The 27,765-nt window shown below is 44.1% G+C and overlaps 1 protein-coding gene and 1 pseudogene across 1 annotated transcript in view; both read left to right on the top strand.

Annotated features, from left to right (window-relative positions):
* Positions 1 to 7,997, top strand: part of rcl1 (RNA terminal phosphate cyclase-like 1) — a 37,594-nt gene extending 29,597 nt beyond the window's left edge. The window contains 2 exon segments of the mRNA NM_001292183.1: positions 1,704 to 1,807; positions 6,937 to 7,997. Of these exon segments, the coding sequence (NP_001279112.1) occupies positions 1,704 to 1,807; positions 6,937 to 7,084 (252 nt within the window). The 3' untranslated portion in view covers positions 7,085 to 7,997.
* Positions 7,998 to 16,451: 8,454 nt separating this feature from the next.
* The window catches only part of LOC121849877, a 28,276-nt pseudogene continuing 16,962 nt past the window's right edge, over positions 16,452 to 27,765 (top strand).

The following is a 27,765-nucleotide window of genomic DNA, read 5'->3' as shown; positions in this document are numbered from 1 at the left end:
GTGGCTCTAACCACTGAGCAAAAGCCAAGAACCTCCCAAGTGAACAATCCCAACGAACGAGTGCTCGCTGCTAAGGCTTGAGGAATTGTTTAGAACCCCCAGCAGTTTGGAAGCAGTGAAAGATGGAATCTGAATTTGTTTTTAAAAGAACATGAACATGGAAGGTTTGCAATGAGTGAAACAACAATAACAACTTGCATTTATATAGCTCCCCTCACACGGGGCAACATCCCAGAAGCACTGGGTACGTGGGGAAAATACCCCCCACAACATTTTTTAAATTTAATTGAGGGATTGTTGGCCAGGACACTAGGAGAAACCAATTCATCAGAAGTTTCCTGCTCCCTTTCTTGCCTTTTCCCTTCATTGTTATAACTTAATTTTGTCCTTTTTGTAACCCATCTTGATGGCAATTGTATGTCTTTATGAGTAAAAAAATCTTATCAATTTACCTACTTTTTTTAATTGGAGGAGCGAATTCCGTATTGTCATCCTTTGGATGAGGTGTTAAACAAAATAAGGCCCTGTCTGACTGTTCACATGGATGGTGCAGATCACACGCAGGGAAAGAGCTTTGTGCATCGTTAATGGTCCCAAGGCACGTTCAAAAGGAGAAGGGAGTTTCTCCTGGTGTCCTGACCAACAATCCCACAATTAAAATTAAGTCATTCACTTTGTGCTGTTTGTGGGACATTTCCATGTGGAAATTGGCTGCCATGTTGGCCCACAAATATACAGTTACTGTGAAGTGCATTGTAAAATGCCATGAAGTACTTTGAAATGTCGATGATGTGATGAGACGATGTATCAAAAACAAGGAGTATTGAAGATTATTGTTCTCTTTCCTTGTTGGGAAAGAGCAAACTCTCCAGACTTTCTTTGGCTGGTTGCAAATGTTCCTAGATTCGGCCAAAGCTGCTGGAATACTACGGACCTGTGCGCACACTTCCTATGGGAGTTGCTGGGAAATGAACGACTGGAACAAGTTGCAGGAGGTGGATTGAGGCGAGGACATTGGACTGATTTAATGTTGTGATGGTGGGAACAGTAGGGTCAGTGCTGGAAGGATGAAATCAAATGAGCCGAAGGGCCTTCTTCATCTAAACTGATCTTGTCAATATGCCTATTTTGATCTTCATCCTCACCTACAAGGCCATTCACAGCCTTGCTCTCTCCGACCTACTATCCCCCTACTTACCTGCCCGTACCCTCCGTTCCTCTGGCTCCAGTCTGCTCCACAACCCCGCCCTACCATCGGTGGCCGGGCCTTCAGCCTCTCAACCCCTAGGCTCTGGAACTCCATCCCCCAGTGCCTTCGCCGCCTCCTCCCTTTCCTCCTTCAAGGCCAGTCTCAAGACCTTTCTCTTCGACTGTGCCTTCAGCTCCTCTCTTGACTCTCTACCCCCTCCTCCCTCCCTCCCTTCCCTCCCCTCACCCTGAACATTTGTTGTTGTCTTGTTGTATTTGAGCATATAATAATATAATAATAATCCTAGCATTTGATATAGTGCCGAGACGGATCAAAGCACTTCACAGAATATGCTTTAAGTGAATTAACTGTATATTCTGTGGGTGAAACACGGCAGCCAATTGTGCATAGCAGTGTCCTTCAAACAGTTGTGTTTCTAAACACAGACATTCTTCCCCTCCTGCAGTGTCTGCTGCTGTGTTGTTGTGTCTAGTGACCATTCTTGTTTTCACAGGGTGGCTGTGTGGATTCGGCAAACCAGAGTCTGGCTCTGCTGTACATGACCCTTGGACAGCAAGATGTCTCAAAAGTTCTGCTTGGCCCTTTGTCCCCATACACGTAAGTGAGTCAGTCTCCCATTGTGCCAACAGGACATGGAGAGAGCGTCTTTGGCAGAACCACTGATCTCCGGGTGGCTGAGTGACGTTTATAGATACTTTGTGCCCTGTTGAGAAATGTGGCCTATTTGTTGTGTAGAATGCATTGTTGACTAAAGTCTGGAGACCCAGGAAACCTGAACTGTCCTTTTTCAGTTATCACAGTACCGGTGCTGTTTTTCAAGAGGTACAGTACTGTGATAGCTGAAGAGTGGCAGTGCCAATACAAGACAACCACATCTGACACAGGGCTTCACAACGCACCTTTCTACATCAGTCTGTTTGAGCGCTGTTGCGTTGCAGTCTAGCTGCCATATTTGCCTGCACAACAGTCACTACATTTGAGAGAGATTCTTTGAGACATTTCCCTGTGTTAAAGCGCAGCATCAAATCAGGAAATGCAAGTATTGTTGTTTATGTGCAAGAGTGGGAAAGTGCTTCTCAGCAGTTCCACTGTACACATATTTAATTTTAATTCCTCCCTCTCTTCCCTCCCATTATGTTTGCAGAAAGTTCTGCAGCAGACATTAACTGTTCTTGTTATTGCATTCGCTCCACAGCCCCACCCTTTCTCTGCAATCTCCTGCAGTCCACTTGCTCATCCAGCTCTGGTCTGCTTTGAGCCTTCAGCCACTGTGTCCCAATTCCTTCGAGCTCTCCCTGAATCCATCTGCTGCACCCCTGCCTTTCTGCTTTCACAATCTTTCTTTAAAAAAAATCTCATTGGCCTCCCCTGCCATCTCTCTCCATCACCCCTCTCCCTCAGTCTCTGTAAAGCACTTTGAGATGTCCTCCTTAAACATTCTATGTAAATGCAAGTTCTGTAAAACCAAATTGCCAAAGTATTCTGAATTTAAATAGGGCTAATTTTGTAGGTATGAGGAAAGATTTAGGTAAGATAGACTGGAGAATAAGATTAAGAGGTAAAAATGTAGACTAACAGTGGCAAATATTTAAGGATGTAGTGCAAAATTCTCAGTGGTCGCATATTCCCTTGCAGAATAAGAGTACCACAGGGAAAGCAATTCATCCGTGGCTAACTAGAGCAGTTAGGCAAAGCATCAAATTAAAAGAAAACGCTTATAAAACTGCCAAGAAAAGCAGCAAATTTGAAGATTGGGAGAGTTTTAGAAACTAGCAAAATAAACCTAAAAAACTCATTAAGAGCGAGAAAAAGGAGTATGAGGGTAAGCTAGCTAGGAACATTAAGTCTGATTGTGAAAGTTTTTACAAATACATTAAGAGGAATCGGCTAGTGAGGGTAAATGTAGGTCCACTTCAGTCAGAGACGGGAGAAGTTGTAATGGGGGATAAGGACATGGCAGAGTCCCTAAATGGGTACTTTGCATCTGTCTTCACCCTAGAAGACACAACAAGTCTGCCAACAATAGGGATGCACCAAGGGGATAAGGACAGGGAGCAACTTAGGGAAATTTTCATTAGTAGAGAATTGGTGCTAGGGAAACTGTTAGCACTAAAAAGTGACAAATCCTCTGGTCCGGATGGCTTGCATCCCAGGGTTTTAAAAGAGGTAGCTTATGAGATAGTGGAGGCCTTGTGTCTGATCTTCCAAAATTCCTTGGATTCTGGAACAGTCCCCATGGATTGGAAGATCGCAAATGTCACGCCACTATTTAAAAAAGTGGAAAGGAAAAGATGGGGAAAAGATAGGCGAGTTAGTCTCACATCAGTGACAGGAAACATTTTAGAATCGTTGATTGTGGTACTACGGTATTTAGGGGAGCACAATATAATTAGGCCAAGTCAACATGGCTTTACATAAGGGAAGTCATGTTTGACAAATCTCATAGAGGTTTTTGAGGATATTTGGAGTAAACTAGATAAGGGTGAATCAGTGGATGTGGTCTATTTGGACTTCCAGAAGGCATTCGATAAGGTGCCGCATAAAAGGTTAGTCCGAAAGTTAAGGGCCCATGGAATTGGGGGGAGCATATTAACGTGGATTGGGGAATGGTTAACGGGTAGGAAACAAAGAGTAGGGATAAACGGGTCCCTTTCAGATTGGCGGGATGTGACTAGTGGAGTGCCACAAGGATCAGTCCTTGGGCCTCAGCTATTTACCATCTACATCAACGATCTAGATGAGGACATCAAAGTTAATATATCTAAATTCGCGGATGACACAAAACTAGGAGGAAATGTCAACACAGAGGATGACATTAAACAAAATGCAGCGCGACATAGATAGGTCAGGTGATTGGGCAGGTAGGTGGCAGATGAAGTATAATGTAGGGAAGTGCGAAGTCATCCACCTAGGGAGCAAAAACACTTCTCACAGATATCACCTCCTCTGGCTCTGTTCCCATTCCCCAAAAACTGCCACCATCACTCCCACTTTGAAAAAACCCTCCCTTGATGCGTCGCAGCTATCAAGCTACCTGCCCATCTCCATCCTCCCCTTTCTGTCCAAGGTTCTCAAAAGAGTTGTCGCCTCCCAGCTGCGCTCTTTCCTCTCCACCCATTCATTATTCGAAAACTTTCAGTCGGGTTTCCGTGCTGCCCATAGCACAGAAACTGCCCTGGTCAAGATCACCAATGACATTATGACCATCTGCGACCAGGGCTCCCTCTGCCTCCTCGTCCTCCTCGACCTATCGGCCGCATTCGATACGGTCGGCCAGGCTATCCTCCTCCACCGCTTGTCCTCCCTCCTTAAACTTCAAGGCCCTGTCCTTGAGTGGTTTAGGTCTTACCTCTCCCACCATCTTCATTTTGTTTCCACAAACGGCTTTTCCTCCACCCCCGCACTGTCTCGTGCGGTGTCCCTCAGGGCTCTGTCCTCGGTCCCCTCCTCTTCACCTTCTATATGCTCCCCCTTGGTGACATCATCCGCAGACATGGGGTTAACTTCCACATGTATGCAGATGATACCCAACTCTACCTTTCCTCCTCTACCCTCAACTCCACGACCACCGATGTCCTGACATCCTGCCTGTCCGTCATTGAGTCCTGAACGAGAGACAACTTTCTTCAGCTCAACGTGCGCATAACTGAGGCCCTCCTGATTGGCTCACGTCAGCGCCTCCCCACCTCAGGCGCTGACAGCATCAGCATCCAAGGCTGCACTCTCCATCTCTCAAAGCCAATCAGGAACCTCGGGGTTCTGTTCGACCCTGAGCTGTCCTTTCTTCCTCATAACCGCGCCACAACCGGCACCGCCTTCCATCACCTCCGAAACATCACCAGACTACGGCACTACCTCACCCCTCACGCTGCTGAAACACGCCTTCAGGTCCACGCCTTTATCACCTCAAGGCTGGACTATGGGAACTCTCTCCACACTGCAGGTCATTCAGAACTCTGCAGCTCGTGTACTGTCCCGCACCAGGCTTCGGGACCACATCACTCCCACCCTCGCTCGCCTCCACTGGCTCCCCATCCCCCAGAGGATCGAATTCAGGATCCTCATCCTCACCTACAAGGCCATTCACGGCCTTGCTCCCTCCTACCTCTCCGACCTACTATCCCTCTACTTACCTGCCCGTACCCTCCGTTCCTCTGGCTCCGGTCTGCACCACATCCCCCGCCCTACCATCGGTAGCCGGGCCTTCAGCCTCTCAGCCCTTAGGCTTTGGAACTCCATCCCCCAATGCCTTCGCCGCCTCCTCCCTTTCCTCCTTCAAGGCCGGTCTCAAGACCTTTCTCTTTGACCGTGCCTTCAGCTCCCCTCTCGACTCTCTACCCCCTCCTCGCCCCCTCCCTTCCCCTCACCCTGACCATTTCCCCCCTGCTCGGGTCCTGACCCAACTGTCCAGTGCCTTGGGACATCCTCCTGACGTGAAAGGCGCTCTATAAATGAAATCTTGTTGTTGTTGTAGAGCGGGTTGTTTTTTAGAAGGGGAGAGATTGGAATGTGTTGGCAACCAGAGGGACTTGGGTGTTGTACACCAATCACAGAAAGTTAGTCTGCAGGTGCAACAGCAATTAGGAAGGAGAACGGGATGTTAGCATTCATTATGAAAGGATTAGAGTATAAGAGTAGGGAAGTCTTGCTGCAACTGTATAGGGCCCTGGTGAGACCACACCTGGAATACTGTGTGCCGTTTTGGTCTCCTTATTTAAGGAAGGATGTACTTGCCTTGGAGGGGGTGCAGAGTAGATTTACAAGGTTAGTACCAGGGATGAAGGAGATGAGTTACGAGGATAGGCTGACTAATTTGGGCCGATATTCTCTAGAATATAGAAGAATTAGAGGGGATCTTATAGAAACCTATAAGATCATCAAAGGGCATGATAATAATAATAATAATAATCCTTGCATTTGATATCGCGCTTTTCACGTTGGGAGGATGTCTCAAAGCGCTTCACAGAACACACTGTAAAGTGAATTGACTGTATATTTGTGGGCGAACGCGGCAGCCAATTGCACACAGCAATGTCCCACAAACAGTCGTGGATTGAAAATGACCAATTTATTATTGGTTTTTTTTTGAGGGATTATTATTAGGTGTGTGGAGTAAGGAAACTTGCCCAAGGTTTCGCCCTGCCTGGAATTGAACTTTCAAAGCAAGTGCTCTAATCAATGAGCTACAGGACTCCACAAATGATAGAGTAGATAGTGGGAGATTGTTTCCCCTGGTTGGAGAAACTAAAACCAGGGGTCACAACCTTAAAATCAGAGGCAGCCCTTTCGCACTGAGTTGAGGAAGAACTTCTTCACTCAAAGGGAACTCGCTACCCCGAAGGGCTGTTGACGCTCAGTTCATATTCAAGACTGGGATAGATATATTTCTTATTGCAAAAGGGGTTAAGGGATATGGGGATAAGGCAGGGTTAGGTTATTAGCTGGAGTTAGATTAGAAGATCAGCCATGATTGAATGGCGGGGCAGGCTCGAAGGGCCGAATGGCCTACTCCTGCTCCGTTATGTTATGTAACCACTTAGTTCGTTGTATTGTAAAATGCTTCTCTATGAAAAATGCTATTGGTTCACATTGCTGTTGAATATCCGCAGCTCCATCTAAAATGAAAGTGGGTGGGGTACAGAGAAGTTAAGAATGGACATGAGAATAATCCAGGAGAAATAAACAATGAAATGCTTAACTCGTTTTTTTTGTTTTTTGAAAAAAAGAATCGAGTTTCTTCGGCACCTCAGAAGCTTCTTTCAAATCATGTTCAAAATTGAAACGCAGCCAAGTGAAGAACGGAAAGGGGGCGAGAAAGTGCTGATGACGTGCGTCGGAATTGGCTTCTCCAACATCAGCAAGACTATCAGATAAAGAGCGGGGCCAGTCCGCAACAGCCGCTGTCCCTGGTTTGGTCACAGTCTGCCAACCCACAGAAAGCTGGGAGCTCTCGACAGAGAGTTAGTACTCAGCACTAGAAAAAGGAGGCCTAATTGAGGCTTTCCTGACCAATTTTGTGAGCTTCTGCCATTCCATTCCTCCGTTTTGATGCCCACCTCCCATGACAACCTGAGCACTGTGTGTATTATCTGATCGTTTATCGGACTCCATTAAGAAATCTAATTTATCAAGTTCAAATAAGAAGTACTTGTCTAGTCCTAGTCACTGGCCTTTCTTTTAGGAGATGGATATTTAAGCTGTGTCGGTGCCTTGCTTTAACGGAAGCGGTACCTCCTGAACTGTTGTGTGGTTGACTATGTTAGAATGGTTCATCTTATGATCCTTATTTAAAAACCAAATCTGTCTCAAATATCTCATATGAACTAGAATTGATCCTTTTCCTCCTGTCCAATAGTCAAATACATCAGTTTACTAACCAGTGCAGAAAGAGCCATTTGAATTGAATTTTCTGGACTCTTAAAAAGATGTTCCCAATACCTGCTATGTATTGTTTTAAAACTCTTTATTTTGTTTTAAAAAAAATACACAGATGGTTTGCAGTGACCTGTGTGATATAATGGCATAGTGGAAAAAGGATCACTTGGGAATCGAAAGTTTGCTCATTACTCAACTCCATAAATACTGGCAAGAAGAGAGCTGCTCTGTATACAGGGCTGATGCTCAGTGCTGAATCAATGCCCAGGCCTGTCTAGCTGAAAGACTAAACATTAACTAGAGATTAAACAAAGTAATCCTAGTAACCCATGTCAAGTATGTTTATCGAAAGTTTTACTCGAGGAGAGGTGAAATGTTGGGGCTCACAAACAATAAAATTCTCTTTGGATTTTGCTCATGTATTTGTTGAAAGGTTATTTATTCTCAAACCGTGTGCTTATCTGGATTAGATGTAGGATGGATCCAATTTGCTCCCCCGTGCTACGAAATGAGCACACTTCTAAAAAGGTTCAGCTGAGTGAAGCTTACAAGCCTGGTTGCTGACTTCAGTGATGCAATTCTTGATTCCTAGCTTTAGAACCATAGAAATTTACAACACAGAAGACAGCCAAAAATGTGGGTGGGTAGTCAAAAGCAATGAATTGTCAATTAATTTTTTTTAAAAGAATTACTATTGTCCAAAAGAAACATATTCAAGCCAGGCAAAAAGAGCAATTCTGCAGGTTTCAATCTAAGCTGGTTTGGATCTGAGCTGCTAAACTACATTTGCAAGGGTAACTATCCCAATGCAAGTGCTTTTAAACCCCAAAGATTCCCTAACTTGGGGGTGGGGAACAAATGGACAAAAAAGAGACAGTAAACTCGCATAAATATGATCCTTCAAAAAAAAATTGGTCACTCAATCCACGATTGTTTGTGGATCACTCAAGTGTGAAATTGGCTGCCGCGTTTCACGCACAAAATATACACTTAATTCACTTGTATTCTGTGAAGCACTTTGAGACGTTTCGAAGACGTGATAAGTCGCTATATCAAATGCAAGAATTATTATTCTGTATAAATTGTATAATCGCCTAAATTACATCTGCCCAAGTAGTGTTGAATTTCCTAATGCAATATTTATAAGCTTCACATATCTCACACTTTGCATAAATCAGATGAAATGTATGGTCCCAACTGATATGATTTCTGTGAGGTTTACTGTACAGTATTATACCTTCAATAGGACATTAGCACTTCACAGGATTACCTGTAAAGTATAGTGACTTTTTTAGACAAACGTAGCAGGATTCCAATGTTTCAAATTGTGGCTGGATACAAATTTACTTTAATCGGGATTATAATTTAAAGTAGTTAGTATGATTATTAAAAAATTAAAATGTGCATAAGTTGTCTTGGTTTGTTCATTGTTTTCAAAATATTGCAACTTTCGTAAAGTTTATTGTTACTTTAGAAAGTGGTGTTTTTTGGAGGGACTTAGAAACATGAGGGTTGGTGCTCATGTGGTCTGTGGGAAGTCAGCTGAAATCCCGGACAGGTCAGGGACCCATCCCAAATAGTTCAATTCTCCATCCAATATAACAACAAATTACATTTGTACCGTGCCTTTCACGTCAGCAGGACGTCCCAAAGCGCTGGATAGTCAGGGATCTGCACTTGAGCTGGTGGTTGGGATCAGGATGGGTGGAGGGCAGGGAGGGTAGGATAGTGACCGAAGGCACGGTTGAAGAGGAAGGAATTGGGGGATGGAGTTCCAGAGAGTGTGGGCAGAGAGGCTGAAGGCACACCCGCTAATGGTGGTAACGGCATTACACAGACACGGCTCTGTTTACCTAGCAATAAGGAGAAACCTGGTTGTTAGCCGATTGCCAAATCGCTTTCCATGGGTAATAATCCCTCAAGAAATAATAATAATAATTTGGTCATTTAATCCACGACTGAATTGGCTGCTATGTTTTTCCCACAAAATATACGGTCTATTCACTTTACGTAAACTGAAGCACTTTTGAGATGTCTCATTGATATAAGGCGCTACATCAAATGCAAGGTTTATCATTATTATAACAGGCTGACTGATCTGTCATCAACAATGCCCTTGAGTACTGTGGATCTGCCTGACTGAGGAGTGGGACCTCCAAAACTGCCAGAGAAGGTGGACTTGATTCTGACATTCAGTTGTGAAGCACTTTACCTTTGAGCCAGTTCAACTCTAGGGCAGCAACCTCTTCCCCACATGGAGGGTAGAGAGCTCTGTTGTACACCCGGGCACCAACAGACGAAGCAGGGATTTATTTTTGCGTTCACTCAACTGGTGTGGGAGAGGCATTGATAACAAGTAATGTATTATTAAACAAATAATAAGTAATGTAAGGGTGGGCCTTCAGCAACTCTGCTCCCACCCTCTAGAACTCCATCCCATAGTGCCTCTGCCTTGCTCCTTGCTTCCTTCAAGACCCTCCTCTTCGACTGTGCCTTCGGTCACCCTCCAATCCCTACCATCCCCTTACTCCATCCCTCCTGATCCCCACCACCAGGACTGTCCAGTACCTCCCTGATGTGAAAGACGCTCTACAAATTGGAAGTCGTATACTTTAAAGACAGAGAGATCTCGATGCACGCAAACCATTGAATTTCTGATAATATTTTATTCAGCATATAACAAATTCCCTGCATACAAGATCGGGAGAGTAATACTACAAACCCCAGAAGATAAGGTAAAAGTAATCCATTTAGTACTCAAAAGTGTTTGGTTTTGTAACTATCTGCAAGAATAGTGTAGATACTTTAAAGGACAAATAGAAACCTCATTGTAAGTGTGAGTTATGAGCACTGTGCACAACCTGGGCCATTTTCACTCGTCCATTAACTGGGAAGTAACCCAAGATGCAGATGAGTTTCAGTCTGTGTATTTCATACACATGCCATGGGACTATGGGATGGAGTTCTAGAGGGTGGGAGCAGAGTGGCTGAAGGCCCATCATTACATTACTTATTATTTGTTTAATTATTATTGCTACACATGTATATTGTTAGCTTACCACACAATCTCATATGTTTTGTTTACAACAACAACTTGTACTTAAAAAGCGCCTTCCAAGCAGGGTAGTGTCTCAGAGTGCTTAACAGTGTCTGACTCCATGCCAGGTGGGGGGTGGGAGGCCGTAAGCACGTCGAAGAGGAATGTTTACAGGCGGGACTTGAAAAAGGGGAGAGGGGGCAAGGCAGAGGGATTCAGGGAGAGTATTCCAGAATTTTGGGGTGTAGTGGTTGAAAGCGTGACTTCCGATGGTGGGTGTGAGGGACAACAGGAGGCCGGTGCCAGTCAAGCTGAGGCGCCAGGGTGGTGGATTGAGGAGGTCGGAGAGGTAGGGAGGTGCCAGAAAGTGAATGGATTTGAACATGAGCGTGAGTCGATCCGTTTGGTGATGGGGAGCCAGTGGAGCCTGGCCAGAACTGGTGAGATGTGGGTACGGAGTTTGGTCTGGGTCAATACGCGGGCGGCAGAGTTCTGAATGAGCTGAATCTTTTGAATAGTGGAGCTGGGGAGACCGGCGAGGAGTGTGTTTGAGTAATCCAGGCGAGAGGTGACAAACCCATGCACAAGAGTTTTGGCTGGGGTAAGGAACGGTTGGAGACAGGCAATGTGGTGGAGGTGAAAGAAGGGGGTCCTGGTCAGGGACTGGATGTGGGGAAGGAAGGACAGCTGGGGGTCAAACAGGATGCCTAGATTGCACACTGGTTTGGTGAATCTGAGGGAGGTTAAGGAGTTCAGATCCGCAGGAGTGAAGCTATTGACAGGAGCCAAGGAGTATGGTTTCCATCTTATCCACATTCAGCAGCAGGAAGTTTGCACTCATTCAGGCCCTGATGTCTGCCAGACAAGCTGATAGAACATCGGCGAACCTGGAGTTGGTACTGTAGGAGGCAAAGCAGATTTGTGTTTCATCCGCGTACATGTGGAAGTTTACCCCGTGTCTGCAAATGACGTTGCCCAGAGGGAGCATATAGATGAGGGAAAAGAGAGGGCTAAGGCTGAAGCCCTGTGGGGGAGGGAGGCGAAACCATTTGGGGCGATGAAATGGAGGCGGTTGGTTAAGTAGGATTCAAACCATGTGAGTGCGGTCCCACTAAGGTGAATGAGGGAGGAGAGGTGGTGGAGGAGGATGGCGGATCGACTGTTGAATGTGGCAGAGAGATCCGTAGGATGAGGAGGCAGAGGGAGCCCTGGTCACAGATTGAGAGGTCGTCGTTTGTAACTTTGACAAGCGCTGTCTCTGTGCTGTGGGCAGGGCAAAAACCAGACTGCAGGGGCTCGAGGAGGGAGCGGAGGGAAAGGTGTCACCAAAGTTGACCTGTAACAATGCCTTCCAGGACTTTGGCAAGGAAGGGCAGGTTGGAGATGGAACAGTAGTGTGAGAGATTAGAGGAATCGAGGGTGGGTTTTTTGAGGAGAAGTGAGATAACAGCGTTTTTCAGGGGGAATAAAACAGAGCCTGAGGACAGAGACTGGTTACATAGGAAAATAGGAACAGGAGTTGCCCATTCAGCCCGTCGAGCCTATTCCACCATTTAATTAGATCATGGCTGATCTATATCTTTACTAGAATTTCAATTCCAATTTCCGCTTTCTCCCTGTATCCCTTAATACCCCGACCTACTAAAAATCTGTCAATCTCTTTCTTGAAGGTGTGGATGGATCCAGCATCCATGACCTTTTGGGGGAGAGAATTCCAGATTTCTACCCACTTTGAGTGAAAAAATGCTTCCGAATTTCACTCTTAAATGGTCTGGTTCTAATTTTAAGACTATGCCCTCTTGTTTTGCATTCCCCCAACATAGGGTAGATGCAGAAAAGCTATTTCCTATCAAATCCCTTTATCATCCTAAAAACCTCTATCAAATCACCCCTCAATCTTCTAAACTCGAGGGAATACAATCCAAGTTTACGCAGCCTTTCCTCGTAACTTAAGCCTTTTTGGCCTGGTAACATTCTGGTGAACCAGCGCTGCACCCCCTCCAGGGCCAATATATCTTTCCTGGGGTGCGGTGCCCAAAACTGAACGCAGTACTCCAGGTGGGGTCTGACTAATGCTCTATACAGCTGAAGCATCATTTCTTCCCCTTTGTATTCCAGGCCTCTCGAGGTAAAGGCCAACATACCATTTGCCTTTTTGATTATGTTTTGCACCTGGGAATTGGTTTTTAGTGATTTGTGGATATGGACACCCAAATCTTTTTGCTCTTCCACAGCTCTTAGTTTCTCCCCGTTAAGAAACTATTCTGCCCTATCTTTTTTCGGTCCATAGTGGATGACCTCGCACTTCCCTACATTGAACTCCATCTGCCACAGCTTTGCTCACTTAATCTGTCTAAGTCCCTCTGTAACTTCCTACTCCCATCTACACTACTTGCGGAGCCTCCTATCTTAGTGTCATTTGCAAACTTGGATATAAAACTTTCTATTTCTTCATCCAAGTCATCCAAGTTGATGGTGTCGGCCAGCAGAGGGGAGAGAAGGGGGAGTTGAGTGATAAGCAGCTGGGTGGGGATGGGGTTGAGGCAGCAGGTGGTGAACTTCATCCAGGTGATTATGGTTGAGAGGAAGGAGGGAGAAATGGTGGCAAAGGAATGTAAGGAGGGGGCAGTGGCAGGAGCCTTGGCAGTGGGAGAAGGTTGTTTGCATGGTCTGAGTGGGTGGAAGGGGACATGGGGGTAGGACGATGCAGACAAGTGGATGTTTTCAATCTTTGAAGTGATGAAGCTTTGCATGAGGCGTTTGATATGAGGATAGAGGGGGCTTGAAAGGGGGTGCACGGAGGAGGTGATGGATGGTGGAAAACAACATCTTTGGATTGTTGTTTGCCTCCAGAATGACTTTGGAGTAAAAGTCAGTTTTTGCCTGTGAAAAGGAGAGGCAGTAGATGTGGAGGTGCTCAAGCCACAGCTGGTGGTGAATCGTGAGGCCAGATTTCTGCCAACTGCACTCGAGTGTCTGGGTTTGTGTTTTCAGAGAGTGGAGATGACTTGGACCGGGGGAGCGGGTGGAATGTTTACATGTTCAAAGACAGAAATAACAACAACTTGCATTTATATAGCACTCTTCACGAGGGGGAGTGTCCCGGAGCCCTTATGATGGCAATGTTGAGGGCTTCTAGTAAAGCTCGCGCAGTNAAAAAAGTGCTGCAATTGTTAGGTTCCACTGCTCTCCTTCGGGAGGTTGAAGTTATTGCTCTAGCTTCTTGCCTGATACATTGAGAAAGCAATACAATATCACTTGTTTGCTGATGTGAGACTCCTCCTCTAACTTGTTCCTTCTCAGCACTGTTGCCTTTGAAGTGAATGCTGGTTGCTTGAGGCTGAGATAGCTGCTTGTATCTGACATCACAAAGTTGCATTTTGCCAAATCACTGATGACAAGTGTCTTGTGTGGCTGCCTGTCACATTAATCACTATTTATTCCTGGAGACTTACTGATTCACAAGGTGATCTGGGTAAATAGCCTTTGTTTTTCTACTAACACCTTTGCTATTATCCCTTATAGTTTGATGAAGAGTGTAGTTGGATTATTTGAGGCCTGCGGTAACATTATGCTACGTATTTCCTTGACTGCAGCGTGTAACTGTGGGAATGTAGATGTGACTCTCCACAGTGCATGTGCACTCCCCTTGCTAGTGCTGATCTGATCCTTTGTGGTATCTGCTGATTGTGAAAACCACAGCCACTTGTCAGGGGAACACAAGTACATTAACAAAGGTTGGAAAGGTGTCTAGCAACCATATTGTTTGCCGGGAGAGGGGGGAGAGTAGTCAATAATAATAATAATCCTTTCATTTGATACAGCGCTTTACCAAGTTTTCAAGACATCTCAAAGTGCTTCAGAGAATATAGTGTAAAGTGAATTGACTGTGTATTTTATAAATAAACCAAGAAAAAGGAATACCTTAAGTGGTTGTCAAAGCTTTTTCTCTTTTAGATATCCATCCTTCTCTCCTCCTCTCCCAAAGACAGTCACTAATGCACAACTTCAAAAACTTCCAGACAAAGAATAAAGCAAAGAGAAATAGAAAGAAATCAAGGTGATGACAGAGTGAGTGTAGGTAAGCGTTTTTTTTAGTTCAACTTATGGTTTTTGTGTTACCCACTGGGGCTAATATTTTAGCAGTAAAGTTATCTTTATTACTATAATACTATTATTACTTAGTTACTAGCACTCTGAGTCAATGGTTGTGGGTTAAAGCCCACATTGGGATTTTCTGCTCATAGTCCAGGTTGGCATTTCCTGTGCTGTGCTTGGGAAACTCTGCATTGTAAAAGTTATTATAATAATAATAATTCTTACATTTGATATAGCACCCCATCACATATTCGAGATGTCTCAAAGCGTTTCACAGAATATAATGTAAAGTGAATTGACCGTATATTTTGTGGGTGAATCGTGGCAGCCAATTGCACACAGCAGAGTCCCACACATAGTCGTGGATTGATTGAGCAATTTTTTTTAAGGAATTATTATCCCCAGAAAAACGATCTGCCAATCGACTAACAACAGGGTTCCTATTTACTGCTAGGTGAACAGAGCCGTGTGGAGTAAGGAAACTTGCCCAACCTTTCGCCCTGCCAGGAATCGAAACCAGGCCTCTCGCTTGCAAAGCGAGTGCTCTAACCACTGAGCTACAGGAAAAGGAAAATTGTAAACATGTAGTCCCACTCCCCCATCCTATCCCACACATATCAAGCGCTCTGAGACGTAATCTGGCGTGAAAGCCCCTATATAAATGCAAGTTGTTGTTGTTTGTAGGTTTTACCTTCAGGTATTTATTGAATACCCTTTAAGAGCTATCCTGCCCTTGTTTCATCCACCCTTCTTGGTTGTCCCAATACCTCTCTATGAAAGACAAAATTGTTAACTTTTTCTTTTTTTCCAGCAACACAAGTTGTGTAGTGTGATTGGGCTACTATTTGTTTTGAATATTCAAGTGCTCATCCCACTTTGTAAAGATACAGGTTTGTTTTCTTGCATTGATTTCCAATCCATAATCTGTGTCTCCAGTCTTGTACCAGAACACATTTTGCAGTATTTCGCTTATTAACGGTAAAAAGGGTGGAGTCCTGTAGGTCAGTGGAAAGAGCACTCGCCTCGCAAGTGATAAACCTGGGTTCGATTCCAGGCAGGGCGAAACCTTGGGCAAGTTTCCTTACTCCACATGTCTCTGTTTGCTTAGCAATAAGGAGGAATTGGGTTGTTGCGTGGAGTCCTGTAGCTCAGTGGTTAGAGCACTCGCTTTGCAAGTGAGAGACCCGACTTCAATTCCAGGCAGGGCGAAACCTTGAGCAAGTTTCCTTAATCCACACGCCTAATAATAATCCCTCCAAAACCAAAAACAATAATAAATTGGTCATTTTCAATCTACGACTGTTTGTGGGACATTGCTGTGCGCAATTGACTGCCGCGTTCGCCAACAAATATACAGTCAATTCACTTTACAGTGTGTTCTGTGAAGCGCTTTGGGACGTCCTCCCGACGTGAAAAGCGCTATATCAAATGCAAGGATTATTATTATTATTAGTTTGTCCGGGGGTAATAATTTCTTAAAAAAACAATTGGTCACTCAATCCACGACCGTTTGTGGGATACTGCTATGTGCAATCTGCTGCCACTTTTTGCCCACAAAATATACAGTCAATTCTCTTTACAGTATATTCTGTGAAGCACTTTACGATGTCTCAGACCGGGTTTGTATAAGTAAAAGTGAGTGATTTGGGAATGGATTTTTTATACTTCAATCGATGTAAGTCTTTATTTTTTTAGTTTGATCAACTTAAGGACTATAAGCAACAATGTGAGATGGGGCAGTGGGACACGTTGGAAGAAATGGACAGGAAACAGCAGAAGTTACTGAGCGAGAACCTGGGATCTGACCTGCAGTCAGATTCTATTCTGAAATCACAAATTGGCCAGGTTTGTGCTATGTTAAAAAAGGGAAGGTTCACAATGCTCATAAGGAGAAATAAGAGGTTCAGCATTGGGCTGAATACAAGACCACAGTAATAGGTATTGTAAAGAGAAATTGGGGCACTAAGAGCGACTGGAAATGGACATTACAAAAAATGCAAAACAATTTATTTCATTATTTTAACCGTAAGAGGGCAGTAATGGAAGATATTAAAACCCAAGGACTCAAAGACAATTGAAAAAGGAGATCCTTGCATTTGATATAGTGCTTTTCACGTCTTTGAAACATTTCAAAGCGTTTCACAGTATATATTTTAAAATGAATTGACCGTATATTTGTGGGCGAAACGCGGCAATCCACAAACAGTCGTGGATTGAGTGACCAAATTATTATTGTTTTTTTCTTGAGGGATTATTATCAGGCATGTGGAAACTTTCCCAGGGTTTCGCCTTGCCGGGAATCAAAGCCAGGTCTCTTGCTTGCGAGGTGAATGCTCTAACCACTGAGCTACAGGACTCTAAATGATTGCTTCCTGGAGGTTTTACCATTGGTTGACACTAACCAGGGAGAGAGGTGCGGTGAGCTGTTTTTCTCATTCAGCTGCTGGTTGACCTGCTGGTATATTGCCAGCATTTTATATTTTAATCAAGGACTTTCGCGTGTTTTCTTTTTATCTGCACTTCAGATATCTTGAGGTTGTGGGATGTGGATATGGCTTGTGGAGCAGGGAGAATAATATTGACCTACCCCCATCACTTTGTTTGAAATAGTGAAAATCTTATGGATTAAAGTAAAGTCATGAAACAATATTACAAATTACAAGAGTGAAGTTGGCCTTTTACTGCCAATAGATCAGACAGCAGATAGGACTGCCTTTTGCAATGTTGGCAAAATCGTAACGGTGTAAAAATCTTAGGCAAGTTTTCTTACTCCATGCGCCTGTTTACCTAGTAATAAGTAGGAACCTGGTTGTTAGTCAATTGGCGGATCGGTTTTCCGGGAGTAATAATTCCTTCCCATCAGAAGTACAGGGACTCTCCTGCCTTTGGGTCTCTGACAATGTTGTTGTATGCAGAAATTAGTTGCTAGGAGATGACCCCGGTTTAACTTTCCCTTCGTTCTGCACAATCTCCCCCTTTTTCCTACTTTTCTTTCCTATCACCCCTAGATAACCTGGGTGATGTCCAGCATTTACTGTTTGCAGCATACCCACTGCTTCCGTTCGACTGGCTCCGGCCTCCTCTTTGTCCCCGGGAACCTCCGCTCCACCAACGCCGGCCGTGTTTTCAGCCACTACGCCCCAAAACTATGGAACTCTCTCCCTCAATCCCTTCACCTTGCCTCCACTCTCCCCATTTTCAGGTCACGATTGACGATCTTCCTCTTCAACGGTGCCTACGGTCACTTTTCCCCTCCCTCCGGCTTGGCATCGGGCTCCGCCATTGTTAAGTGCTCTGAGATGCTGTCTGGCATGAAGGGCGCTATATAAATGCAAGTTGTTGTTGTCGGAACAAACCAGCGTTCATTCCCTCAGTTGCATGGGGCGGTGCCAATGCATTACATAATTGCACATCCCCTGTGTGTTGAAGGTCTGGGTGTTTTGCTATACACAGAGTGTAGTTAATATGTGAAATAGAGGACACAAGTGGAATTATTTTGCCGCTCCACTATACACAGAGCACAGTGAATACATGGAATTGACAACCCAGGAAGACAGATTGTACATTTGAGGGGATTATTATTTTGTGAATAATCTCAAAGGCCTCAAAGTGAGGCCTTTGAGAATTAAACTAATGTTTTTAGTTTATTGGCTTCCCTTGCTCGCATACGATTATGCTTACAGTCAATTGCTTCTATGAATTACGAAGGTGGGCCTTCAGCCTCTCTGCTCCCTCTGGAATTCCATCACACAGTCCCTCCGCCTCGGCCACTCCCTTGCCTCCTTCAAGACCCTCCTCTTCAACTATGCCTTTGGTTACCTTCCTTCCCCTACCTTCACCGCCCTCCACCCTTCCTGATCCCAGCCACCAGCTTGGGTGCGGATCCCTGACTGTCCAGCTCTTTGGGACGTCCTCTTGACGTGAAAGTTGCTGTACAAATGTAATTTGTTGTTGTTGTTCATGAGGTTTAGCTATAGATAATCAGGAGATTCTCTGTTGCAAATCAATGATATTAGCAGTTTGCTGGAGAATCTGACTGATGCCAGACATTCCTGATAAACAGGCCTGGTGAATCTAGAGTGCTCCATCAAAAAGCCCACATACATACATCGTTGTTGATCAATATACACTGTGACCTATTCCCACAAACAGTCGTGGATTGAGTGACCAAATTATTATTTTTTTAAAGGGATTTTTACCCCCAAAAAGCAATCACCCAATCGACTAACAACTGGGTTCCTACTTACTGCTAGGTAAACAGAGGCGTGTGGAGTAAGGAAACTTGCTTAACATTTCGTCCTGCCCGGGAATCAAACAGAGGTCTCTCATGAGGCGAATTCTCTAACCACTGAGGCAGAGTACTCCACAAGGAGCCTCTATATTGCCAAGGAGTTACAATACTCTGAGGGTAAGGAAACCTCACTACCACTGCCTATTACCCAGTAAACGGATCCGTTAAACTACACAAATGTTCCAAATAGCTGTCCACTTTCTCACCCACAAAGATGAATCAAATTGCTAGCAATATTAATTAAACCCTTTTTTGTTCTGCATTGTTACAGCTACACATCTTGCCCTGCTGTTTGCTTGCAATTATCATACAATAGATCAATTTTTCAATTGTGCTGGTGCGGAACACACGCACCCTGAGATTTATCTCTTCACTTAGAAACTGTATTTCCCATAGATGTAGTATTACAGGTAAACAAACACTATTGAATGTTGTCAAATTACAGCAGAGAATGGTGGTATAGCGGATCTTATTTGTCCAGTTATTATTATTATTATTAGCAGAGTAATAAACAGAATTTATACCTTCCAAAGGGGTCAAAATGAACCCCAGCCAGGATGTAACAAGAATGTGGCAGACAAATTCAGTTTTCTTTTAATCAGGAATTACGGGCAAATGCATCTCAAGAAATATCCTCTCCTCATGTTGTACAGCTTTATTTCCTGTCCCCTTTCCTCCTTGCTTCTAAAGTGTTTGCTGCTCAACACTATGTTGTGGCATTATCTACCTCACCCTCTGGAGTGACTTGAACTCAATGGCTATGTGTAGTTGCACTGCTTGTTGAGGGCTTGGACTGTCATGGTGGAGCCAGAACATTTGGGAAGAGGTGGAGGAAGTCAGCAGGCCATTGTTTCCCAAGGTCTCTCTTTTTCATCTCTATAATATTACTAGAATACTACCATGATAAGTTTAGTCGATTTGCAATCAAAAGTTGTGATGTAAAACGGATTGCTAATGCGTGGCTAGTCACAATGTTATCACTTGGTGCCATTTAAAACTGTGATAAGGCACTATATCAAAAAAAAGGATTATTTTTATTCTATATCAAATTTCAATATAAATGCAAGTTATTATAATAGCCTACATTAGTATGATTGGGATTTCAATGCTGCAAACTTGCAGGTAGAACAACTTGCATATCAATTTCCAGGATGTGTAGCAAGATAATGAGAAATTTGGATAAAGAAGGCCCTTTGGCTCATTTGATCTCAGCCTACTGTCCTCCATCATAACATCAAGCTGTTTCTTAAACGAGTTCAGTGTCCTGGCATCAATCTCCTGTTAACCTGTCCAGTCGTTTGTTAACCTCTGAGTAAAGAAAAGCTTCCAGGCCTCTGTCCTGAAATTGCCTGAGACAATCCTGAACATGTGCTCCACTGTTCTGCTATCTTGGCCTAGCTGAAAGTATTGTTATGGATTTATTTTCCCAATACTTATCAGAGACACTTTTGGTCCAATCTTTCACCTCTCTCACACGACAGGTTTGAATTTGTTAAGAATTACGTGCAGAACTAGAGTGAAGTCCCTGTAGCTTAGTGGTTAGAACACTCGCCTCGCAAGTGAGACGACTTGCGTTTGTGGGACTGTTTATGTGAACCTGATGTGCACAATTGCCTGCTGCATTTTGTCCACAAAGAATACAGTCAATTCACTTTACAGTATATTCTGTGAAGTGCTTTGAGATATATAGAAGACGTGATAAGAAGCTATATCAAATGCAAGAATTATTATTATTACCATGGTAAGTTTAGATTAGATGATTTGCAGTCAAAAGTTGTGAAGTAAAACAGATCGTGGCTAGTCACAATGCTATCATTGTGCAGTTTAAAACAGTGGTAGCAATTTTGTTCTCTTGTCATTGACACGTTGGAAAAATATGTGAATTACAACAACTCACATATATAGCGCCCTTCACGCAGGGTAGAGTTTCAGAGCGCTTAACAGTGGCGGAGCCCAGCTCCGAGTCAGGTGGGGGGAGGTGACCGTAAGCACGGTCGAAAAGAAAGATTTTAAGGCAGGACTTNAAAAAAGGGGAGAGAGGGGGCAAGGCGGAGAGATTGATGGAGAGTCTACCAGACTTTCAGGGCATAGTGGCTGAAAGCGCAACCTCCAATGGTGGAGCAGAGGATCCGAGGGACGAGCAGGAGGCCAGTGCCAGTCGAGTGGAGGCACTGGGTGATGGAGTGAGGAGGTCAGAGAGGTAGGGAGGTGCCAGAGAGTGAAGCGACTTGACTTATGTGGCATAACCCATATTTACAGAACTGACAACTAATGAGATGTTTGCCAACAGTTCACATGTATATGAGACCCCATTGTAGTTGCAGCCGGAAAAAAATAGCTATAATTTGGAAAATTAAAGTGCACCTTTAACCATCCTTGTAACCCGATCTTGGACAAAGTTGGGCAAAGTTGCTTCCCTTTTCAACTGCAGGTGAGCTGGATCATGGGTCAGTACTTGAACAGCAACCTTAAAGCCAATGAAAGGATCAGCCATGAAGGCAAAAGGGCAAAACCAGAGATTAAAGATTGCTGGGGGGAGAAGGTGGTGGGTGAAAGGCCAGGGGTGAAAGGTCAATGACTGAAAAGGCAGCAGGTGAATTGTGACCTCAGTCTGCTACCAACCTCCTCATCCTAACGAGACCTGTCAAATTTCTCTGGAGAAGTGGAAGCCATCATCAGATCCACCTTAAAGTTCAGATCGCCAGCGCTGTGCAGGCTGCGTATCCTTCATAATTCTGCCATGGCACCCACCCTAAGGTCCTTGCATCACAGCATTAAGCTGTTTCTTACACAAATCCTGTGGCTCAGTGGTTAGAGTAAGTGAGACACCTCGGTTCAATGGGTTCACCTGGGCAGGGTGAAATGTTGGGCAAGTTTCCTTACTCCTCACGTCTCTATTTGCCTAGCTGGAACCCAGTTATTAGTTGTTTGGCGGATGTGTTTCCAGGGCTAATAACCACTTCAATACAATTTTTAAAAAAAACAATAATAATTGGATTACTCAATCCATGACTATTTGAGGGACACTGCTGTGAGCAATTGGCTGCTGTGTTTCGCCCACAAAATGTACAGTTAATTCACTTTATCTATATATTCTATGAAGTGCTTTGAGATGTCTCAAAAATGTGATAAGGCGCTATATTAAATGCAAGGATTATTATTATAAGCCCAGCATCTTGGCCTGAGCTCCCCTGTAACCTGTTCCAGTGTACACACAATATCTGTGTAACTTTTATTCTCCTTCCTTGGTGTATCTAAACAGTAACTACTGTTCGGGGTTTATGTAAAAAGTGTTCTGACAAATCTTGGTTCATTCTCAAGCCAGAGAAAAGTACAGCACAGAAGAAGACCATTTGGTCCATCGTGTCAATCAAATCAAAGTGCCTGTGTGCTCACATGTGTTCTCTTCCTGTGGACATGCTTTCATTCTCAGGATGTCCCAAGCCCGAATAGAGCAGTGGGTACAAGAGCCCCAGGACCAGCTATAGAGTGTGGCAGAGAATCATGGGAAACAAGTGGCCAATATATTAGCTCAGAACAAAGAGCTGGATAGGCAGAGAAAAGGTAATCTCACAAACTTTCAATAAAAATACATTATTGGCGTTAGAGTTGAAATAAGATCCCGCCTAGGACAGCATTTATAATACAGCCTGGGGCCACTTACTGACCCCAATAAGTTACTAACTCTTATTATGTAGTGACTGTATGTTTCTGGTTGTCGGTCACAGGATATTTCTGGAGCTAGGATTCAGCACTTTTCCATCTCTACTGTCTAACATTGATCTTATCCCTTGATGGTGCTACTTCATGTCTTTAACCTAGAACACCTTGCTCCCACCCAAACAATGTCAGCTGATCAACGTTCCTTTATATAGTGCCTTCCTGTGGGATTGTGTCTTGGATCGCTTCAGGGTCACCAAAGGAAAGGGGGAGTGGGGAGGTGGGCTGACATTAGGTACAGTTGAAGAGGTAGGTTTTAGGTGGAATTTAAAACCAGAGAAGGGCTGAGACATAGGGAGGGAGTTCCAGAGGTTAGGGGTGTATCATAGAATCATACAACCCAGAAGTAGGCCATACGGCCCATCGTGTCTGTGCCAGCTCTTTGAAAAGAGCTATCCAATTCAATCCCACTCTCCCTCTCTCACCCCATAGCCCTGCAAACTTATTTTCCCAAAATAATTATCTACTTCTCTCTTGAAAGCTGCTATCGAATCGGCTTCCACCGCCTTTTCAGGCAATGCATTCCACATCCAAACAACTCGCTTGTAAACAAAAAATTCTCCTCACCTCCCCTTGTGTTTCTTTTAACAACTATTTTAAATCAGTACCCTCGGGTTACCAGTGGAAATAGTTTCTCCTTGTTCACCCTACCGAATCCCCTCATAATTTTGAAAACTTCTATTAAGTCTCTTCTTAACCTTCTCTACTCCAAGGAGAATAATCCTCGCTCCTCAAGCCTCTCCTGATAACTGAAGTCTCTCATTCCTGGTACCATCCTGGTAAATCTCCTTTGCACCCTCTCCAGTGCCTGGACATCCTTCCCAAAGTGTGGGGCCAGAACTGAACACAGTCTCTAGCTAAGGCCTAACCAGTATTTTATAAAGGTTCATCATAACTTCCTGACTTTTGTATTCTCTGCCCCTATTTATAAAGCCTAGTAACCTGTAAGCTGTTTTAACAACTTTATCTACCTTCCTGCCACCTTCAAAGATTTAGAATCATAGAATCGTACAGCACAAAAAGAGGCCATTCGGTCCATCGAGTCTGTGCCGGCTCTTTGAAGAGTGTAATGTCAATCCCATTCCCATCCTTACGTCCCTCAGTAACTTAGTAACTTAGGATGCATCCCATCCGAACCGGGTGACTTATCTACCTTGAGCAATGACAACCTTTTTAGTACCTCCTCTCAGTTTCTTCTTATCTTATCTAATTTCTCTACCCTCTCCTCCAACACTTGCATTGGTTGCATCCTCTTTTTTTGTGAAGACAGATGTAAAGTACTCATTCAGTATGTCAGCCATGCCCTCTGCCTCCACAAGAAGATTTCCTTTTTGGTCCCTAATTGGACCCACCCTAATTGTGGAGTCCTGTAGCTCAGTGGTTAGAGCACTCGCTTTGCAAGCGAGAGACCTGAGTTCAATTCCAGGCAGAGGGCGAAAGCTTGGGCAAGTTTCCTTACTCCACACAGAGCCTAATAATAATCCCTCCAAAACCAAAAACAATAATAAATTGGTCATTTTCAACCTACGACTGTTTGTGGGACATTGCTGTGCGCAATTGGCTGCTGCGTTCGCCCACAAATATACAGTCAATTCACTTTACAGTGTGTTCTGTGAAGCGCTTTGGGACATCCTCCCGACATGAAAAGCGCTATATCAAATGCAAGGATTATTATTATTTATTACCCTACCTTTGACTAACCTTTTATTCTTTATAAAATACCTTAGTTTTCCCTTGTGTGTTACCCACTAATCTTTTCTCATACAATCTCTTTGCCCCTTTCCTTTTTCAGTTCTCCTCTGTGTACTTTCTATATTCTATTTGATTATTTTCTGTATTTTGGACCTGACATTTATCATAGGCCTCCTTTTTTAAAACTTGTATTTAATCAATATTGACCACCCCTTTTTTTCCTTCCCTATCTGTCCTGAATACATTGTAGACAGGAATAGTCAGCTCCCATTCCTGCCCTTGTTTGAACCAGGTCTCCGTTATTGCCACTACATCATATCCCCATGTGGCAACTTGAGCCTGCAGCTCACCAACCTTATTTGTCACATTCTGTGCATTTACGCACTTGCACTCCATGACCAACTTAGTCTGTTCTGCATTTCTCCCCCATCTAATCCCTCCTTTTTCTGGATTACTCCTCATTAAATTGCTATTCATCTCTCCCAGCCCTCTATATAAATTATTGTCCTCTCGAATGCTACATCCTGATTCCCTCCCTCCTCAAAATTAGTTTAAACCCCTTCCCACAGCACCTTCCTGCAAGGACATTGGTCCCAGCCCTGATCAGGCGTAACCCATCCACCTTGTACAGGTTCCACCTGCTCCAGAACTGGTTCCAATGATCCAGGAACCTGAAGCCCTCCAGCCATCATAATTTCTCCAGCCATGCATTCATGTATTTGATCCTGCTGTTTTGATACTCACTTGCACGAGGCACTGGGAGTAATCCAGAGATCAACATCTTTGAGGTCCTGCTCTTTAGCTTTTTCCCTAGCTTCTGATACTCTCCCTGTAGGATCTTAGCCCTTTTTTTCCCTACGTCATGGAGCCCAACATGGACCATGACCTCTGGATGGTCCTCTTCCCCCTGTAGAACATTTTGCACACGTTCTGTGATGTCTTTAACCCTGGCACCATGGAGGCAACATACTATGCGAGAGTCATGTCTTTGGTTGCAGAAACGCCTGTCTGCTCCTTTCACCATTGTGTCCCCAATGACAATTGCATAGACTATTCCCTGTGTCCCCCTGTGCACCCATTTGCTTTTGATTACCCTCCGCAGAGGGTCATCACCCTGACTGGCATTCAGTGCAGAGACCCGGTTTGTGAGTGCCACACTCAGGGGATTGCTGCAATCCCCATCCTTTCTTCCTACCATGCCAGGTGGTCACCCACTCACTCTCGTTCTGAACCCTCTGTGGCTGTGGGGTGACTACCTCCTGAAACGTTCGATCCATGAACTCTTCAGCCTCCCATATGCTATGTAATGACACCAGCCTCTCCTCAAGCTCAGAAACTCTGAGCTCAAGCTCGAGCAGCTTCTTACATACGTGTCTGGCCAGGGCACACAGAGCATCCTGGAGTTCCCACATGGCACACATTGTGCATGGAACCGGTCTCAGCTGCCCTGCCATATTTCCAGGCGTGTTTTATATTATTAATATAAATATATGTTTTATAATTCTGCACCTCTTTCGCATTCTGCACCAAATTCCTTAACAAAATTCTCACTCTGTTTCACCTCACTCAGTTCCCTCCTCACGCTGCTGGGCTCTCTGCTCAAGTGTAATAACTGAAGAACTGACCGCTAATGGTAGTTAGGAGAACATGGGTCACGCAGCAAGAGCAAATTACCAGAACAGAGGAGGCGGGGAACAGAAAGCTGGGGTCTAGGAAGGACACTGAGATAGGAAGGTGTTGGGACGTCAAGAGGTTTATAGGTGGGGTTGAGGATATTGAAGTGGATCTGTTGAGAGCCAGGCAGCCAGGGAAACCTGATCGGAACTAGAGTGCTGGTGAGGACTCCGGTAGTAAAGCTGGAGCTTATGGATGGTGGAACCAGAGTGTTTATGGATGGTGGAACCAGAGTGTTTTGAGTGTTTTTCTCCTAGTCAGGAGATAACACTGACTGTCCAGTGCCTTTGGATGTTCTCCCGATGTGAAAAGCGCTATACAAATGTAATTTTGTTGTGATCGAGATGTGAATGAGGGTTTTGACCGTTTGACTCCGAGCTGTGTAAATCATCAGCTTTACAGGTGCTCTGCCTTTGTTACCGGTAGCTTTGGGACGTCCTCCCGTGAAAGGCGCTCTATAAAATATTGTTGTTGTTGTAGATGATGGTAATAGTAATAATAATAATCCTTGCAATTGATATACGGCCTTTGAGGCATCTCAAAGCACTTCACAGAATATATTGTAAAGTGAATTGACTGTATATTTTGTGGGAGAAACTGATACACAGAGATACTCATGATAGGCTCTCCTTTGTAATCCTTTTGCAGAAATTGTGAGAAGATTAAATGAATTGTCTCATCACAGCAAAACCTCTTGCCAAGTTAAGAAAATGTTGTCAGAGGTGAAGGTCCAGGAACACAAAAATTAGTTGCTTCTTCATTCTATGAAACAACAGCTGGAGATTCTACAGATGGAGCCAATGTAAGGACATTGGGGTATACTATACAACAACAACTTGCACTTATATAGTGCCCTCCACGCAGGGTAGTGTCTTAGAGCACTTCCATACCAGTCATGGAAGTCAAGGTCTTTGAACTGACTTCTTTATCAGTGCTTCGGGGGTTTAAAGGGGATAATAGTTCAAATGAAGATAATTAATAGTAATACAAATACTAAGCAGAGTCCTGTATGGGTGTTGGTTAGAGCACTTGCTTTGCTAGTAAGAGGACCTGGGTTCGATTCCTGGGCAGGGCGAAACCTTAGGCAAGTTTCTTTACTCTGTTTACCTTGGGGTAAGTAGGAACCGAGTTGTTAGTTAATTGCTTTTCTGAGGGTAATAATTCCTTTAAAAAAGGTCACTCATCCAAGACTGTTTGTGGGACACTGCTGTGCGCAATTAGCTGTCATGTTTTGCCCACGTGAAAAGGCGTTATATCAAATATAAGGATTATTAATATTAAATAATAATAATCCTTGCATTTGATATAGCCCCTTATCAATTCTTCGAGATGTCTCAAAGTGCTTCTCAGAATATACTGTAAAGTGAAGTGACTGTATATTTGTGGGCGAAATGCGGCAGCCAATTGCGCACAGAGGTGACCCACAAACAGTCGTGGATTGAGTGTCCAAATTATGATTTATTTTAAAAGAATTATTGACAGACTGCGGAGGGAATTTGAATGCAAGGACGAAGATCTTAAATTTAATCCATGGGGGAATAGGGAACCAATGGAGGAGAGCAAGGTCCCTTACTATCTACCTGAATCACATGATAGATAATCTTAAAATTAAAATATTTAATAATAATAATCCTTGCATTTGATATAGCGCTTTTCACGTCTTCTAGA

The sequence above is a fragment of the Callorhinchus milii genome, unplaced genomic scaffold, assembly GCF_018977255.1.
Source record: "Callorhinchus milii isolate IMCB2004 unplaced genomic scaffold, IMCB_Cmil_1.0 Scaffold1, whole genome shotgun sequence".
Taxonomy (NCBI): Eukaryota; Metazoa; Chordata; class Chondrichthyes; order Chimaeriformes; family Callorhinchidae; genus Callorhinchus; species Callorhinchus milii.
The sequence above is the reverse complement of the archived record's forward strand: the minus strand, read 5'-3'. Positions and strand labels throughout refer to the sequence as shown.